This window comes from Conger conger, chromosome 2, assembly GCF_963514075.1.
Source record: "Conger conger chromosome 2, fConCon1.1, whole genome shotgun sequence".
Lineage (NCBI taxonomy): Eukaryota > Metazoa > Chordata > Actinopteri > Anguilliformes > Congridae > Conger > Conger conger.
This window is the reverse complement of record NC_083761.1, coordinates 53,663,087-53,682,282: the sequence shown is the minus strand read 5'-3', so window position 1 is coordinate 53,682,282 and position 19,196 is coordinate 53,663,087. Positions and strand designations below refer to the sequence as shown.

General features: G+C 41.9%; 1 protein-coding gene across 6 annotated transcripts; it reads right to left on the bottom strand.

Annotated features, from left to right (window-relative positions):
- Positions 1–4,127: 4,127 nt before the first annotated feature.
- rhot2 (ras homolog family member T2) lies at positions 4,128–19,083 on the bottom strand. 6 transcript variants are annotated; one of them, XM_061230709.1, is made up of 19 exons: positions 18,848–19,083; positions 17,380–17,438; positions 16,696–16,777; positions 15,868–15,911; positions 14,653–14,706; positions 14,378–14,430; positions 13,901–14,012; positions 13,386–13,487; positions 13,134–13,232; positions 12,818–12,926; positions 12,521–12,641; positions 11,874–11,958; positions 11,523–11,668; positions 11,258–11,358; positions 8,505–8,635; positions 7,546–7,626; positions 7,321–7,443; positions 6,345–6,547; positions 4,128–6,027 (listed from the first exon to the last, which is right to left on the bottom strand). In XM_061230709.1, the coding sequence occupies exons 1-19, from the start codon at positions 18,882–18,884 to the stop codon at positions 5,910–5,912; spliced, it is 1,860 nt and encodes a 619-aa protein (XP_061086693.1). In that variant the 5' UTR covers positions 18,885–19,083; the 3' UTR covers positions 4,128–5,909. The 6 variants fall into 6 exon arrangements, with proteins under 6 accessions (XP_061086693.1, XP_061086694.1, XP_061086697.1 ...); XM_061230710.1 differs by having other exon boundaries at positions 13,901–14,009; XM_061230713.1 differs by lacking the exon at positions 18,848–19,083 and adding an exon at positions 18,477–18,541.
- Positions 19,084–19,196: the final 113 nt, after the last annotated feature.

The window sequence follows — 19,196 nt, the reverse complement described above, 5'->3', positions numbered from 1 at the left end:
CAGCATGATAATGCACCATGTCACAAAGCAAAATTAGTCTCAAACTGGTTCCATGAACATGACATGTTCTTCAGTGGCCTTCCCAGTCACCGATCTGAATCCAATAAAACACCTTTGGGATGTAGTAGAACGAGAGATTTGCAGCATGAATGTGCAACAGACAAACCTGCAGACATTGCCTGATACAATCATGTCAACATGGAACAGAATCTCAAAGGAATGTTTTCAACATCTTGTGGAATCCATGCCACACAGAATTGAGGCTGTTTTGCAAGCAAAGGGGGGCCATACCCAGTATTAGTATAATTGTGCTCAGTGACAACATTTTTGTTTTGACACTGTACTCCAGCACATTGGATTTTACATAAAACAATCACTATGAAGTTAAAATTCAGCTTTAATTAGATGGTTTTTCCATCCATATTGGGTGAACAGTGTAAGAAATGTAGCAATTCTTAAAAACAGACCCCTGATTTTAGGAGAACAAAAGTAATTGGATGATTGACTGCTCAAATGTTTCTCAGACAGGTGTGTTAAGTTTCCTAATTCATTCATCCATAAAAAAGTTGCTTCTAGGAGTGCCCTCTGCATTTGGATTGCTTTCTCTCAACATGAGGACCAAATAAGTGTCAATGGCAGTAAAGCAAGACATCATTACACTGAAAAACCTGAATAAATCAATCTGAGACAAAGCCAAAAAAGCTCAGCAATGGCGAAAGACCTGGTAGACCACAGAAGACAAGTGTAGTGTATGACAGAAGAATCTTATGAATGGTGAAGAAAAATCCCTTTGTAACTGTTCAACAGACCAAGAACACTCTCCAGGATGTAGGCGTAGATGTGTCAAAGATGACCATCAACAGAAGACTATGCCTGAATAACCTCAGAGGGTTCACCACAGGTAGCAAACCCCTGGCAAGTCTGAAGAATAAAGTGGCCACATTAGTTTGAAAAAATGTACATAAAAAAAAAAAAACCTGTAGAGTCCTAGAACAGAGTGTTATGGACAGATGAGACAAAGACCAACCTGTACCAATGTGATGAGAAAAGTGTGGAGGAAAACAAGAACCGCTCATGATCCAAAGCATACCACCTCATCTGTCAAACATGTTGGAGGTAATGTTATAGCTTGGGCACGTGCAGTATGGCTGCCACTGGAACTGGCTCACTTGTGTTATTTGATGATGCCAATGCTGACAGCAGCAGCAGGAACGATGCCGAAGTATACAGAAATATATTTTCCAACAAATGCATCAAAACCAATTGGAGGATGCTTCATCATGCAGTAGGACAATGATCCAATACATACAGCTAAAGCAACAAAGGTGGTGGTGGAGTTTATTTTGGGCCAAAAAGTGGAACGTTCTTGACTGGCCAAGTCAATCACCTGACCTCAATCCAATTTAGCATGCATTTCACTGGCTGAAGACTGAAAACAAATAGTCCCCGAAACAAGCAGAAGCTGAAGAGGGTTGCAGTACAGGCCTGGCAGAGCATTGCCAGGGACCATAACCGGTGATGTCTATGGGTCATAGACTTCAGGCAGTCATTGATTGCAAAGGTTTTGTCCAATTATTTTATTAACTACTTAGAACATAGCACCTTTGGTATCAGACCACCACATTTTTAGATGAGCAAAGGTATTGGAACAGAGATAATTTAAGTAAATGAAAGTAAATAACACTTAACCTGTTAATATTTGGTAGCATATCTCTTGCGTACAATAACTGCATCAAACATGTGACCCACTGACATCACCAAACTGTTGCATTCTCCTTTTGTGATGCTTTTGCAGGATTTCACTGCAGCCTCTTTCAGTTGTGTTTTTTTTATTGTTTTTTTAAATCTTCAATCTCCTCTTCAGGAGATGAAATGCATGGAATTGGGTTAAGGTCTGGTGATTGACTTGGCCAGTCTTAAACCTTACCCCTTTTCTCCATAATGAAGCCCTTTGTTGTGTTGGCTGTGTGATATTGTCTTGCTGCATGATGAAGTTCCTCCCAATTAATTTGCAATGCATTTCTCTGTAAATTGGCACAGAATGTTTTTGCGGACTTCTTCATTCTTAATTCATCCTGCTGCTACCATCATGAGATACAATATCAATAAAGATGACGTAGCCCAGTCCAGAAGCAGCCATGCAAGCCCAAGCCACGACACTTTCTCCACTGTGCTTCATAGATAAGATATGTATGTTTTGGATCATGATTTACATCACTTTGGTAGTGGTTAATCTTGGTCTGGTCTCATCAGTCCATATAACATTGTACCAGAACTTTTGTGGCTCATTGCTGTACTTTGCCAATTGTAATCCCGCCTTCCGATTATTACTACTGATGAGTTGTCTGCATCTTGTGGTATAGCCTCTATATTGCTGCTCTCTAAGTCTACTTCAAACAGTTGATTGAGATACCTTCACCCCTGCCCTGTGCAGATTGTTTGTGATGTCACTGACTGATGTTTTGGGGTTTTTCTTCACAGCTCTCACAAAGGTTCTGTCATCAACTGCTGTTGTTTTCCTAGGCCAGCGGTTTCTTTCTTTTTCAGGACATTCCAAGTTGTTGTATGAGCTATCCCCTTCTCTAAGCTTCAAAACAGCTTGCTTTTCTTCCAAAGACAGCTCTCTGGTCTTCATGTTGGTTTATCTTTTCTAACACAAATGCAGGCAAAACCCCTAGGCTGAAAAGAGTAGACAATTAGAACTATTTATTGTTTAACCAATCAATCTAACAGGACACATCTGGGCAACAAGAAACACCCATCAGCCACATGTTGTCACTGTCCAAACACTTTTTTTTATTCCTTCAAATTAATTTGCCTATCATCGTTTTTACCTATCTGGCAAGTGGCCTTTATGCCCTCAAGAAATTGGCCCTTCCAAGTGGCTTTGCCCATAAAATTACGAAATTCCAGGCCTGCCAGCGAGTGATTTTTTTCCTGAGCCGCAAAGATTTATTGATTCTTCCATTCACGTTTAGGTGCCCAGTGCACATGCTCTAGTTCCAAAAAAAAACTTGTGTACTAACGCATAAGGAAATTGAGTACATTGCATGAGAAAGTCGTTAAATAGGTGAAGAATTTCTCTAAAAGTTGTATTGATTTTATACTAATTTCCATGGTTGGAAGTATGTCCTGAGAACTAAATGAGCCAAAGCAGGCATTAAGCACAAGATAAGAGTGGCAATTATGGCAAGCTAGCAAACTTCATAACTGTTAGTTGAGAAGTATCCCAAAAGCTAGTTAGGTGTAAGCCAATTGCAGGCTAGCTTGTGTAGCTCCGATTCGGAGACTAGACTGAAGCTATAGTGGAGTGAGGCCTCATCATGTGATGTATCTGACGCGACTACGGCCACATGAGCCCCTGCATCAACCAATCAGAGATTAGCTTGCTTACGCATCGCATTGAGATGCATAGAAAAAATTGACCCTGGAAAATGGTAAAATGTTACTGCCTACATCTATTGATGACAGCATTGTGAGCTTTGGGGATGTAATTCACACTGGAGCGAGTATGATGATTTCAGATAACACTCATAGAAAATGAGTGGCAGCCTCATCAGTAATACTGTTTCTGGGCCATGGCAGCCATCTTGCAGTGGTAATGGAGTGAACAGAGATTGTAAGAAAACTGTCTCAACAATGTCGGGATCACCTACGCCTCCACGAAGCCTAGATCCCGCCCACGGGATTATGTTCAGCATACAACCAAAATTTAAAATGATATTAAGATTTTAGTTTGCAATATAAATAGGTTTGCCATCAATAAACATTTATATCAAAACATTCAAGCTATATTTTTGCTTTCAATAAAATAAAGGCACAAATTGTACATACATTATGATGAAGGGAAAATAAGTTGAGAACCAATGAGTAGGCAACCACTGGATTGCAAATGTGACATGCAACACCCGTGTTCTGATTTGAGAGCCCATTTACTACGAAGGCCTGACACTGTTAATTGGCAAGACAGTTCCAATTTAAGCAACAAACTGAATGAGTTGTCAATTTGTTTGGGTATAAATAGCAATAGTATATTATATATGTATTATATTTAAAAAATCTATTGGTCTAAATGCATCTCTTCTATTAACTAATTTATAACAAGCAAAATAAATCAAAACAGTATCTCCAGTTCTGAAAACGCATTAGTTTATTTAAAATATTTTTATGAAAATTTGGCTAATATCTGAGCACACCTCCTTCATATGTCTCGAAAACCATGTAGCGTGATTCCAAAATGATGGGCAAGACTTAATGTTTGTCTAGAATTAATGTCCTATACCAAGTGCATCAGATGCAAAAAGGGAAAAGCCTTTCTAAAAATATCTGTGGGGAAAATATTGGCAAATGTATTTAATTAAAATGTATGAATTTAAATCCGCAAACAAACCAGTTTAAATGGCAAAAGGATAAGATGTTCAGTATATCTATCCTCTGTAGAACATAGGGTTCTTTGTGAATTGTTTAATGCCAGTAGTGTTGCAATACCAATCAATTTGGCAATTAGCCTAGTCCTACTAAAAAAAAAAGACACGGCTTCAATACCCTGGTGGAGATTTAAAGCCCACAATTCAAGTGCTAATACAGTATCTCCATTCTTATTGAACACACACATACTGCGAAAGGCCAAATTCATACCATTTTCAAAGTTATTGCATGCTGTTGCGTATAAGGTGTTGCCGTACATCTAAAAACATGCTTGCTTTAGCTTTAGTCAATGCATTTAAGCTTTAGAGGTTAAAACCACATCAACATCGCAAGGCCACCTACTCTTTCTTTTATAAGGTACTCTGTAAGAGCGTTCAATTTATTATCAAGAGGCTGTAACTTTGTTGATTATTAATTGCACATACAGCCCGGGATACTTTGAAGCATTATGCGGTTTGTTCATTCCTCATCGTGAGTGCCCTGTGGTCCTGCCTTACAGTCGGAAAGAGGACAAAAACTAATAGCAGCATATATGCCCAAACACCGGCCACTCTCTCTGAAAATAATTACTAGATTTCTATTATCATTCAGTTATTAATTGAACAAACCTGGACCAGATTTAAGGGATAGAATTATAGATTAATGCTGGTCCTATTTTGGCAAATTCAAAGATCGGTAGATTGATATCCATAGCTGCGTGGACACACATCTCAATAGAATGGTCCTCTTCTTAACACAAAATTTAGAGGATGCTTCAGGAGCAGGTGTCAGAGCCCAGCCACCATGAGGGGCTGTCTATTGGTCAGTTTCCTGTGACTGCACTGGTCACATGTTCTCCATGGTAACTGTTGGATGTCAGGCTCCTCTTTGGCTTGTGAATGATGCATGACTCACCACCTTTGGCTCTGGAAGCCTACACTGAGGCTGCTTTGATGTTTATCTCGCTGTCATACCAAGGGCATGGCGGGTTTCATTTTACATTATTGGTGTCAGCTGACAACCAGCTCAGACCAACATACCTGATGAGTTGTCTCCCAAACCATTTACTTTTTTTTTTGTTTATTTTGAATTTTGTTAAAAGTCCCTTTTCATATCCAAAACCGATCTTTATCCCTTGAATTACTGGGCTCACAGAGAACATAAAATTGTTACAGAGGTGAGATGAGTTTTGACATTTCTTTCTTGTGTTTCATCGTCACTTCATCAGTACTGAATCTTTGGCGGACCTGGGAGAAATTAACACCTGTCAGGTCATGGGTGGCAAATATCTGTCAATGAGCCTATTGGAAGGAAATGTAAGGAAACATGAGGTGGAAGTTAAGATCAGACTGGTCCTGGCCTTAAGGCCTTAACAGTGTTTCTGAGGAACAGGGATTCAATCATGATGCTTATGTATGCCACACTCTTTCCTATGTGCCAAGTCTGTGGATGGAGTGTCAGGCAGTCTGTCAGGGCAAAGGGAGGTGGGTGGTTCTGTTGGCCTATTTCTGTCTGATGAGAGCTCTGTAGATACTGAAGCCCAAGACTGTCACCACAGCGGCCCCAAGCGTCACTCTCAGCCAGAAGGAGGTGCTGCTCATGTCTGCGCCATTCAGGTGTCTATCAAAGCAGAGAAAGAAGCAGAGGTATCCACGGATGAGCAGATAGCTAGACGTTAGGCTAGCATTTTACATTTTAGCCACTGAAAGATGGTATTGTGTACCAAAATATGAATTATCCATTACATTTCAACATGATGCTAAGAGAAGAAAGACAAACAAAATGCTTTCCATCCATCAATATGACCCTGTGATGGTTTCAGGAGTGTACACGGCATTAAATATTAAGCCTGACACGGGTCAAAAACATAAATAAACATAAGAAACAGCATGGCCATAATTATCTGCACGAGGGTTGATGGTAACCGAGGGACCTACGGGAACATGGCGGCCCAGGCCAGCTTGGAGTAGATCGACGTGCTGGAGGGGTGGAAACCGGTACAGGAGAAGGTGAAGGGGGGTGGCAGCCCATGCTTGTAGCAGAACTCTGAAGGGGAGATCCCGTGCTGTTGCCTCTGCTCAGGGAGGTCTGCCTTGGAGGCCACCACCACACAGGGAATGCTGCTGTCCATATAATGCTGCTGCAGGCAGAACGGGGGGAAAGCAAGGAAACCAGGCTTCAGACAGCTGGGTGGATTAATAATGCAAGGCGGTGGAATGTGTTCATTAATAGGCTGCTGGTCTGATTAAGCCTAGAGTCTCAGTATTCTCCCGTCATCCAAAGGGATGCTTAAATGCAATACTCTGCAAGCATTTTGCAAATTAATCTTTCATGTCTACTGCATGGCAGGTGGTAAAATAATTGACAAGCCTCTCCCTATGTAACGAAGGTCATGCTGTAGCAAGACCGGAGCATACCTGTGGTAAGTGTCTATCGCTCGTACTCTTTGCCTAAATGCTACTCGTTTTGTACTCCATGTCATACCACAGGTCAATTCACAGGAAACTGAAGAAAATAAAAGAACCCCGTCCCTTAATATATACACTATCCAAACTTATCTATATTTTGGTCAAAGTGCTTGGCTGCAATACTATGAATGGTCAGAAGCTACAGCAATATGAGGGAATGTGTGCCTTTTAGGTGTTATAAGCATATCAAAATCAACTCCTAAATTAAATAAAATGGTGAGTTTTATGAAATAAAGTGAAGGGGTCTGATCAGTCTATTTACGCATGTGTGCATATTGACACATTTCAATCATGATCAATGCCCACGTCTCATTGGCTTCAATTAACATCACATTTTCAAGGAACACATTATTGACATATGGATGGAGCTGCTTTTGGACCTAAACCCCCTTGCCGCATGGGCAGCCCTTCTCACTGTAGACCGTTCCCACCCTTAAAGGCTCACCTTGTAGGCGCTGGCACAGTAGCTGAAGGACGTGGGATCACTAACATCATACATGAGACAGGCCACATCGCATGCTGTACCAGAGACCTTGAGGAACTCTGTGTCCACGTCCACCTCGTAGAGCTGACGAGACAGACAGGGGGAGAGCCTGAGGTGATATCTGGGATTCCACATGGGCCAGGGAAGCCATCACACTTTACTATCATGCTGCACGACAATACTCACGATCAGAAACTTCTCCTGGTTGTTGACTTGAACAGTGTTTATGGCATAGTAGGACAAGGCACCAGAATGACTACGTGGTTCCTAAAATGATAACATGAAAATGAAGTCATTTCACTTTTCCGAGTTTGGTGCTGAGATAAGCATGCCTGGGTTTTAAAATTTTTTAAATTATTTATTTAACTCAGTTGTGATACCCAAGGCTATTCTTTGAAGGCAAGAGGCGTTTTGATATTTCTTGCCTTTTGTCATCACATCACCTGAACCTGGATGTGAACAGGCTTGGAGGTCTGCTTCCGATTTTTGCTGAAATGTTTTTGTGCCCAGCAAAACCAGGAAATGTGACTCAAAAAAGCAAAAGAATACCATGCCTCATAAATACATGAATACATTATCCAAAGTTTTACACTGTTGTGAAAACAAACCAACAAACAAACAAAGCATGGCACATTGCTGCCACCTACAGCTGAGCTAGAACGAAAACTAAGCTAAAGACATTGTGGACCTACAATATTTTTGTGCATTGCAATGATAAAGCTTCTCCAAATTTTATGGAGAAGAGGAATTCTCATAATTACCTAATTTAATTGTTTATCAAATTATACCTAGATCTCTGAAGATGGAGACATGTCGACTCATCAATATTCAGTAGATTCCCTTGATTGACAGTCTTTGTACAGAAACACTATAATAAATCTAGCGTCACTTCTGGTACCAATTATCAGGAAGAGACTAGATTTTCAACTATTGTGGATAGTTTTATATCCCCTTATCCCCAGAAAGTTAAAAACAATGAAGAGCCAGGGCAGTATATGGTTGGTGCCTTGCATGGCAGCCAATCGCCGTTGGTGTGAGTGTGTGTATGAATGGGTGAATGAGAAGCATCAATTGTACAGCTCTTTGGATAAAGGTGCTATATAAATGCCAACCATTTACTATGCAGAATGAACTGAGTAAATTACCGATAAAGTGTGGCCCAGGAAGTTCTGCAGGAAGGCAGTCTTGCCCGCGCCGTGAGGTCCAATCACATTACAGAGAAACACAGTGCGCTGGGTCTGCCTCTTCTCTAGGTCCGTGGCTTTCTCCCGTGTCACTGCAGAAAGCCACACCACAACATCCACTTTGAGCATAGCCACAGTATAAACGAGATTTAACAGTTGCGCAAAACGGGTTAACATAAAGGCTGAACCTGAACCATGCATCAACAACTGAGAGAAGAAAAAGCATCCCAAAAAGCAAACCTCATCCTTCTGGCCAAGTGTGCATTGTGCCTAATGAAACAAACAGTCCCACCCCTTCCTGTGCCTGGAGGACTACCAGCAAAACCTCTTCTTGGGTTATTGGTGAATGCGCGGAGCAAAAAAAAAAGAAATAACGAATTGAGGGTTCATTGAGGAAGGTCTCCCCCTACTGGCCCAACCACACCACTTGCTGCAGACCAGTGTGTAAAGATGCGGTGAAACACCAGGGCAAGTTAACCATGGTAACCAAAGTACAAATTCCAAATACATAAACCCATAACATATTGATAACAGTGTAGTTTGCACTAAAGGATAGGTAAAGATGTGACACTAGATGCGTTATCACTGGTTTGGTGCTTTTATAATTTTTTTCTTTAGCAAAGTATTAGAAATCCACTTCACTGGGGCTGCTATATTAGCACAGATAGCTACTTGCTTACTTTTCGAAGCAGCCTAATAAAAATAAAAACAGTTGTTGACTTGCTGATTTGAAGGACGCTGAGGTTTGCCTTATTTGCCAAGACACATTGTAATGAAATGAAAAATGCTTACAGGCTGCAAACAGTGCATCTTGCTTCTATAAGCCACTGTGCTTATGATATTACTATGTCGGTAGCTACAGTGCCCTCAATAATGTTTGAGACAAAGACTCATCATTTATTTATTTGCCTCTGTACTCCACAATTTGATATTTGTAAAAAAAAAAAAAAAAAAAAAACAGTGGTTACAGTGCACATTGTCGGATTTTAATACATTTCACCATGCCAAACTTCCCTGCTGCTGCCAGATATGCAGTAGATACAAAAATATTGTTTCTTGTGAACATTTTTTCCATTGAGTTCAACAGAAAAATATGTCAGGAGAGACAATTATTTTTATATCTACTGCATATCTGGCAGCAGCATGATGGTTTAAGGCTCATTTGATACCTTGGACCCTTGATGACTTAAAGCCATTTAGTCAACAAATGTGTTCCATACTGTATCCGCATAATTTACAGCTGAATCTTGTCCCACCTCCCAATTTGCATTGAGATCTGTTCAAATGCAAAGAGTTTTAGTATTGCTTGTAGGACAACCTGAAAATACGATATCCAGACACCAATGATGACGATGATAGGTCACAGACATCAGGAAGTCATTGCATGCAAAGGATATGCAACAAAATACTAAACTTGACTACTTTCATTTACACAACATTGCTGTGTCCCAAATATTATGGTGCCCTGAAATGGGGTGACTCCCATAATCACTGCTGTATTTCTACATGGTGAAACCAAAAGGTTTTTTGGTGAAACCAAAAACTGTGCACTTTAACCATGTGATTTTTTTTATGACAAACCTCAAATTGTGGAGTAATAAGTAAATGATGGGTCTTTGTCCCAAACATTATGGAGGGCACTGTATATAATGAATGCAAGAAGCAAGATCGTTACTTTACAAAGGTAAGCTATATAAGCTAGCATGATGCACATGTCTTCTGGACAGGCACATCACATCCCAGCCATTTCATGATGGCTAAGCAAAATAGTTTTATTTTTTAATTGAAATTAAAAAGCACTTATGAAACATAAGTTTCATTTATGAAACCGAAAGTACTGTTTGTTATTGAATCTTCTTGACAAAATTAGTTGCCGCCTAATTTTCTTAGAAACTCAAGTGATAAGTATTTTCGAATAGAAGCCTCAGAAAAAAGACAAGACCTTTACTGGTAAACCAGTATTACATCTTGGCCAAAAAAATTTTGGGCTGAGCCGTTTGGCTGCTGGCTACAGCAGGGATTTATGATTGGTCCACCGCTGAAGGTCGTCTCCGGGCCAGGATTACACATACTTACTCACAGGGGGATCAATGCCCTGCCGCCACCTCAGCACGTGTGTGTCTAACCCGCTCACCTGTGTCTAACCCGCTCACCTTTTCAATGCGGGTTTCTGCCTGCACATTCAGGGCATTAGCGCTGACGGGAGCTCTGCTACGTCACCTTCTCTCAATCCCCCCCAAGCGCTCAGCGCTGCAGCTTCCGTCTTAACCCAGAAACCCTGATCTGTGTCAGTGGCAGGGACTGATCTGCTCTCAAAGCCATTTTCCTGCTGCGAACACCAGCAGCACCGTGCAGGACATTGCAGAAAAACGCAGATCGTCTTACTCAATGGAACCTGCCCTTCGATGAGGATCAGTTCCTTTACTTCTTTTCATACCAGATAAGACTAGTTCTTCATCAGTGCTTTCAGTCTCAGCTTAGAAATCTCAAAATAAAGGAAACGCCACATTTCTGTATTGGCAGACCTACACGCACACACACACACACATACAGACACACATACATACGCACGCACGCACACATACATACATGCACGCAAGCACATACACACACACACACACACACACACACACACACAGACACACAGACACACAGACACACAGACACACAGACACACAGACACACAGACACAGACACACACATGCATGGCTTACCTGTTACTGCTGCAGTCTGAGACTCCTGCTCAGCAATGACAGGGTAGCCCAAGTAAGCCAAGAACTCTAGGCAGCGATGGATGTCCAGGTATGTGGTCAGTCTGCAGGACCATAATACAGACGGTCAAAAAGGAACAGCCCGTCACAATCGAACCCAAGATGGGGGGAGACCACAGTAGAGTCGGAAAGAGCACATGAAACAACGCATATGTTACAGTAGCGTGAGACGGGTGAGCGCGACTCATGCCCCAGTGGTCATACTCACGCCCAATGACACATGTATCCATGCAGCGTTATGAAGCCTTCCTCGTTGACGGGCACGGCCGTGTGCGCGTCCGCACCCAAGGGCATGTTGGGAAAGACACTGAAAAGATTCTTCAGCTCGGCGTGAGAGAGGGCTGAATCTTTGTCCTGGGGGAGACCGAGAGGGAAGAAAATTTTAAATTCAGCAACCCAACATAAAAGTGCTTCTATTTTCCCTAGCATTTTAATACATTTCACTGAGACTCCAGAGGATTCACACATGTGGCCCTACTCCAACACTGCAGCATTATTATGATAAAATAAGCCTGGGAGAAATTAAAATAAACCGTGTGGTTAAGCCACCGCCACTCACCTCGTCGTACTTTTCAAACAGCCTCTGAAGGAACTGGAAGCCCAGATGATTGAGCTCTGTGGAGCAGCCCACTGGAACATGCAGCCTGACAGACAAACACATGTAAATCACTCCAGCCACTGAAGGACAGCCACTGGATGCTGCTGGACTGCATCGGCTATTAGGCTTTTTAAATACATCAGACCACTGGACTTTCACATGGCATAAACGGCTGCACGTGAGCATGTGGTTGAAGCAGACGACTAAGGAGCAGTTTGCTGAAATGTAATTTCAGGACATTAGAAATAAGAATACTATAAAAGGGATAATTACAGAGTGCTGGTAAATGTAAGGAAGGTCTGCTGTGACGGCGTAATTAAGAGCACTGGAAACTATAAGAGAGGGCTCTGGTTTTTGGGACAGTCTACCCTCCTTCTGTATTTTTGGTTTATTCATACAGATAGAAAGCAGAGAGAGAAAACGACAGAGAAGGGACCACAGCTGAGAAATTGCCATTGCGTGGATTGGGGAATCACATATATAACTGAGTCGGCTGTGCTAAGCACTGCCCCACTGGTTGCACTAAAGAGGGCTTTTCTGACTGTACCATTAGAGAGCGCTGGTAACAGTTAGAGTAAAAGAGATCGGTTCTGACTGTGCAGACATACTGAGGGTGGAGGTAGTCATCTGTCAGCTCCAACGTGTCATCGTAGCCAAATTTCCTCAGGATGGTCCAGGTGGTCTCGTGTCGGCCCCGCTGAATGAACAGCGTGTTGAGGAACAGGAAGCCTGGGGAACAGGGAAAAGAGCTTCTAACACTCGTCACATATTAGCCCGGACAACATGCCCCAGACACACTGGTACTCACATCCAGTTAACATTAATATTATTATAAAGTTTTGGGCAATAGTGCCAGAGATATTTTCATTAACTAGATGTCCGTATTATCCCTGTGTTGTTCTTACCATTAAGTGTCAGGCCGTTGTCCTGCACTCCGTCACTAGTGTTCTTCCACACCACCGTTTTCACGTCCTCCAGAGCCTGCGGGGCCAGCGGGTTCCCAAAACACAATTTCTGAAGAAGGGCAAAGACCAGAGAAAAGCAAGAGAACATGCTGAATTTCATCTGCCCTTTGAGTGTGAAACTCACAATTCCATTAATCCAACAGCTACTCTGGTTAGTATCAGACACCTAAAGTATGAGAATTCTGCAGCTGAACAGCTTTTCACAGGTTTTTGAAATATGCTCTAATCCTGACAGCAGGTATGCATTCGTCGTCACCTGAAAGCAGTTGAGTTCGTTGTCACTGAGGATCCTGTCATTGTCTTGGTCGGAGATGGTGAAGATTCGACTGAGGGCTCGAACACACATGGGCCTCAGCTGAAATGTAAAAAATAACAACAGATGCAAATACCATACTGTGCAGTGAAGCTGTGAAATTACCACAGACATCAGCACCAGTAGTGGGATACCTTCCTCTAGTACCACAGTGAATGCTAAAGGATCTCCAATAGAGGCACCCTCTCAGCTCACCTGTTTGTCTTCAGGGTCGTAGAGTGGGGCAGTTGGATGCAGCACGGCTTTCTGAGCATAGTAGAACAGTTCGGAGATGTTTTTCAAGTTCTTGGCCGAACACTACAGAGGAGGAAGGACCTATGAGTTAGACAGTTGTGCCCATTATACAAAGAACTGGAGCATCAAAATGGAAACTCTACTATTTGTAAAGACCAACTACTTTCCTTTTCCCAACAGTAGCAGAGGCAAGGAACAGATTTCCACCAGAAGAGCGAGCCACAAATCTCATTTGCCAGAAAAAAGATAGGAGCGCCATTTGCTAAAAGTAGATTTCCAAAATAAAAATACGAAATCACAATCACCACATCTAGAAACATGATTGTGCAGGTCACTGTGGGATTCTAGGGTGGATTGGAAGTCTTTCAGGCAGCAGAAAGGGCGTTTCTCAGAAACGAAGGTGCCTATTGTACATCTTACAATGGGAGAAGGAGAAGCAGGTAGTTAATGGTGTGAGGGCAGGAGGTAGGCCTCACCTCCACACAGGTCTCGATCTCTGAGAACTGGTTCATTATGGGCAGGATGGACTCCATGGAGCTCCCACAGCGAAGGTCTGACTTGTTCCCCACCAGGATGATCGGGACCCTGCTGGACCACAGCACCCGGGGATACTCATTCACAGCGGCAAATTCTGACCTAACAGCTTCCATTCACCTAAAATCATTCACCTAATCCTCATCAAGAAAGCTTAGATGTTTAGAACCCCAGAAATCCAAATTACCAAGACAATCTTGAAGCAAGGTGCACTACCTTAATATTATTTAAAGTACTGTAAATGGTTCATTAGATTGTTGTTGGAGATAAAGTTTCAGAAAAAGAAAAAAAAAACTTTATGAAGTCTAAATGTTAAACCAAGCCTGCCACAATGTGACCCATCTCAATAATCAGCTACCATAAAGACAGGGACAATCACCCTTTATATGTAAAGCAAAGTAAATTCTCCAGGTACGTACTTGCTTCCCTTCTCTGCGCCACCATTCACTAAAGGGATCCATTTTGTTCGGATCTGGAAGTTCACACATTAAATTGATTTGCCAAGAATAAAACAAATAGCATCATTGCATAGGAAAGCACCGTATTAGTTGCCTTCATAAAAGTTCAGTCACTGTGTTCAATTGATAATATATGACAACCAAATTTTCATACCAGATAAGAGCAGTTAATGGGACATATGAACTGGATAGGCTGCATCCTGCCTGCAGTCAGGAGAGTGGGCAGTGGGAGATACCTTATCAATGCTTTCCTCTTGAGTGACGTCGTACACCACACACACCACGTTGGCCTGCAGGACAGAAAGGATTAACCTGCCGTTTTCCATTATTACATATTTACACGTGCTTCCTTTCAATGTTCCACACTGTCCAGCACAGTCACATAAGTATACAGTGGCTTCATAAAGAATTCAGACCACTTCACTTTTTATACCCTTTATTGTGTTGTAGATTTAATTTCAAATGAATAAAATAGCCGTTTTTGCCCATCAATCTACACTAAATAACGCATAATAACAAAGTAAAAACATGGTTTAGACATTTTTTCAAATGCATTAAAAATCAAAAACTATTTTTTAACTTAAGCAGACAGTAGCCACCAAGGTTACAAAGCTTGAGCGGGTGCGATATTTCAATGTCATAAATCTCTCAGTACAAGAAAATGAGTCTAAGGACTGCTAGTTCAAATGACCTTGTATTTTCACTAGGATAACCTGTACAAATAATGAAAAAATGGCTTCATTTTGTACTTGCAGAATTGTGTGATTTTACTCATTTAAATCTTCTACCTACATAGATACCTGCAGCCCTCATGATGTCTAAAGGTCACTGCTCAGTTTATCAAAGCTGACTGTGTCCTCCCACTTCACAGTTCATTTAAAGTCTTATCATGTTTCAGCGTATGAAAACGAGATGTAGTTTAGTCTGTTCCCTGTATCTCCCCTGCAGCCAGACACTGAATGCTGGGCCAATCGGCAGGTTCTAACATGGACAGGGAGTGATGGAGGCCACATGAGGGCCAGAGTAACTAGTGTACTGACATAACAGCAGCAGCTGGCCCACAAAGCCCACACTTAATCCCCTCTGACCAATCTCCAAAAATATTGTGCGATTCTAAATCTGGCACCATGAACAAATTCATAAATATGACCACACAGATTCAATGACTCAGAAATTACAATGCACAGCCATTAATATATACATAAAAACATGAGACTGCTCCCAACCTGTGTTGAGATTAATAAGCACAGATGCAGTATTAACATTGAGGATTTTGAGGGCAAAATGTGGGATTCCACAGTTCTACCGCCAATGCTACTTCACAGCACTCAGTGCACTTGGATGTGATTCACAGTGTAAAGCAAGACACATGAGACCATTAGAAATATGACCCTACTGTACGCACGCACATTGTGAAGCTGCTATTCACTGACAGGTGTAGGAACTCTTACCTTGACAATTTCTTGTTGCAGCACCTCATCGGTCTGCTCACTCTCTGTAAGGCAACAGCACACTTCTCAGGCTCAGCACAAACACACTGTCCCATACAACAGTTACACCCACAGTGTATACACTGCCACAGCTGCACAGACAGAGCACTGTAGACAGCGTGCAAATAGATCTTTATTTGAATTATGTGAATTAGGCCCGTGTGACAGCATGCCGATCAAGTGCTCATGTGAACACCCTCAGTTTCACTACAGTGCCCCTGTACACTCAGTGACCACTTTATTGCAAGCATTTAATCAGCCAATCATGTGGCCGCAATGCATAAAAGAATGCACATGTGGACAAGAGGTCCAGCTGTTTCAGACCAAATGTCAGTATGGGAAAGAAATGTGATCAAAGTGACTTTGTGGAATGATTGTTGGTGCCAGACAGGGTGGTTTGAGTATCTTAAAAAAAGCTGATCTCCTGGGATGGTCACACACAACAGACTATAGAGAAAAGGAAAAAAAAAACATCCAGTGAGCAGCAGTTCTGCAGATAGAAAGGCATTGTTAATGAGAGAGGTCAGAGGAGAGAGGCCAGACTGGTCAAAGCTGACAGGAAGGTGACAGTGATGCAAATAACCACACATTACAACAGGGGTATGCAGAAGAGCATCTCTGAACACTCAACGCGTCAAACCTGTAAGTGAATAGGCTACAGCAGCGGAAGACTTAAGTCTAAGAAAAATGTCTTATAAATACCTAATAAAGTGCTCAGTGAGTGCACCAGCACGCTCATGCTGTGTTTGCTGCGTGGTGAGCGGATCAGTCTGCCAAGCAATGCCTCACCTGAGTAGTCGACAATGTGTGTGGGCACCTTCTCGGGAGTGACGTCGGCAGGGATGGTGATTTCCTCAGCACGCGGGGGAACCTAGTTGCAACAGACGTGTTACAGACTGCAAGGTTACAGTGAAAAGCACAGCAATTGTGTACTACCAAGATGGGTGTGTACTTCCAGATGAGTGGAACATGACTGTGCAGTCATGTGCAGACTTGTGCATATTTATCAGATAGTTGAAAAATAGTTTCAAAGAGTTTATTTTTATGAATTGCTGCATTTATTTCACTTGCAACTGATGTGAACAGTAGGTAACAAAACACTTACTTCATGGAAAAGGATCTTAACAAATTGGATTGAAATAACGTAAATAGCATTGCTCAGATAACACCCATTGAAAATGAATTCAATTTTCCATCTGACAAGGATACAACTGGAAAATATCTTGTCCACGTGGGGGGGGGGGGGGATTTGTATATGGATTAACAGTTGGCTGCCCTACAGACTACGCCCTACATCCAGCTGCAAGTTGAGTAGCAGCATTTCTCAATTCAAGAGGAATACTGTAACCCATAAAAAGCATGTCATTCTTGAATTAAGTGATCCAGGCATAAAGTATACAGGCAATGTGATACAAACAGAGGGAAAAAGGCTTGGCTTGTTAAGGGAACAGTGTTAGTAATGTGGCTACTGACCTGTTCAGGAAACTCCTCCCCAACCAGAGACATTATCAATGATGTCTTTCCCACCTTGGCTAGAGTGAGACGGAGGAAAGGATGAAGGGCAGGGTTAAAATACATTGTAAAGGCAGGAGGTTTCTCTGGAGCTACATGCTACGTTTAACAATGACAACAGGGCTGGAAACAGCAATGAGGGGTGACCAACTTAACCGTTGTTGGGGACACAACATCCATTAACAGAAATCTGCATCAAAATGCATAATAGCCCACTTCTGCGTTAAAGCTACTGGTCACTAAATACACCGAAACTAAAGCTCTGTGGTTTCAACACAATTTAACCTGTTGCGAGAGAATTGATCCCACAACCAAAGCGCAATTAGCCATGAGGAAGAAGTAGCCTAACTAAGTTAACTTCACTAGTACAGACAGGTAGCTACAGCAAGAAAACTGGTTAAGAAACCACCCTTCCCAAGGCTATAATAGTAGCTGCCGTGTTATAATAACGCAAAACAGAATAACATTAATGTTGAAATGACCAACGGCGAGAATAACACACAATAAACGACTTGTCGATATCGCCACCTACTAGACATGATCTGCCCAATGTTACTCGCTAGCGAAAGTTCTTGCAATGAAACAAGTAACTTATCGCATTTACATTTTACATTTATATGATAGCATTTACACAACAATACATTATTTTGAAGCAAGTAACGTTATTTGAGAATGAGCCATCATAATACAAGGAAACTGGAGCAACACTACTCAGGTAGCTAGCTACCTAGCCTAGATCGATTGAATAGCTTGCTTGCGGACACTGACAGCCATTATATACTATATATCGATTATTCCCTCGCGTTAGCTAGCTAAAGTCACTAATCTATCAACAAGTTCGAGCGACCAAACTACTGATAACCGTCTGGAGATAAACAAAAATAACATTAAGTTAGCTAGCTAGGTAGAACAGTTAGTTTAACTCATCTGCCTGGTCACCGTTTCATAAAACTATGTAACAGTTAGCTAGCTAACCGCTACATAGCTGTAGCCTCTACAGTGTAACAGCTGGCTAGCGACAAGCTAACGTGCACATTGTCGTCAGAAGTTCACACAACCTTCAGGAACCTCTCCATCTTAGATATGCTCGACAAAACATTATAGACCAATTTAGCTAGCTTATCAACGTTTTAAATAACTTAAGTTAGCTAGCTCGTGATATTAACGTTAAGTTAACGGTACAGCACATGCGTTTAGCTAAAAGGGTTCAATTAACGTTAGGCTAGCTAATCGCGAAATAGCTCCCTAGCCACGAATCAAGTGTATGCAAAACGATAAGTATAATTATTTTTGAAATTAAAAATTATTGCATCTTTATTTTGTTTCAGCATCACTAGGCAGCTATAATCTTCGATGGCTGGTGTGGACCCAGTTGAAGTTTTGGCATAACATCACAGTTACGTTAGACTGCAAAAGACGATGCACTTACGTTCCCCCAATAACAATATCCTGACATCTCGCTTCATGTTTCGGACACCCAGGCTAAATGCCTACGTTCACTTGAGACTTTAAAGATTTTGATCCTGTAATACTGTCATTAATAAGTCCTGTGTTTATGCTTCTCATTGACCCATTCCGGCTCCAGCTGCTCACACCAAGGAGAAAAGCTCAAACCGCTTCCGGTGTCTATGGCTAGCGCCGTCTGCCGTCCACACACTTCATTTCAGTATAGCAACCGACATGTAGTCGCATGTAGCGCTGCAAAATCCGATTGGCAGATCGTGGAGTATTCCCTATATAGGCTTATTATTACTCATTATTCATGTTACAGATATGCC

Excerpts from the sequence above, each read along its gene's own strand:
- rhot2 (XM_061230709.1), bottom strand. The coding sequence starts at position 18,884 with ATGAAGCGAGATGTCAGGATATTGTTATTGGGGGAAC. Across the intron at positions 11,669-11,873 it reads TGTTTGAAAAGTACGACGAG|GACAAAGATTCAGCCCTCTC; the intron begins GTGAGTGGCGGT and ends GGTCTCCCCCAG. Across the intron at positions 6,028-6,344 it reads GCCTGGGCCGCCATGTTCCC|ACACCTGAATGGCGCAGACA; the intron begins GTAGGTCCCTCG and ends CTGCTTTGATAG.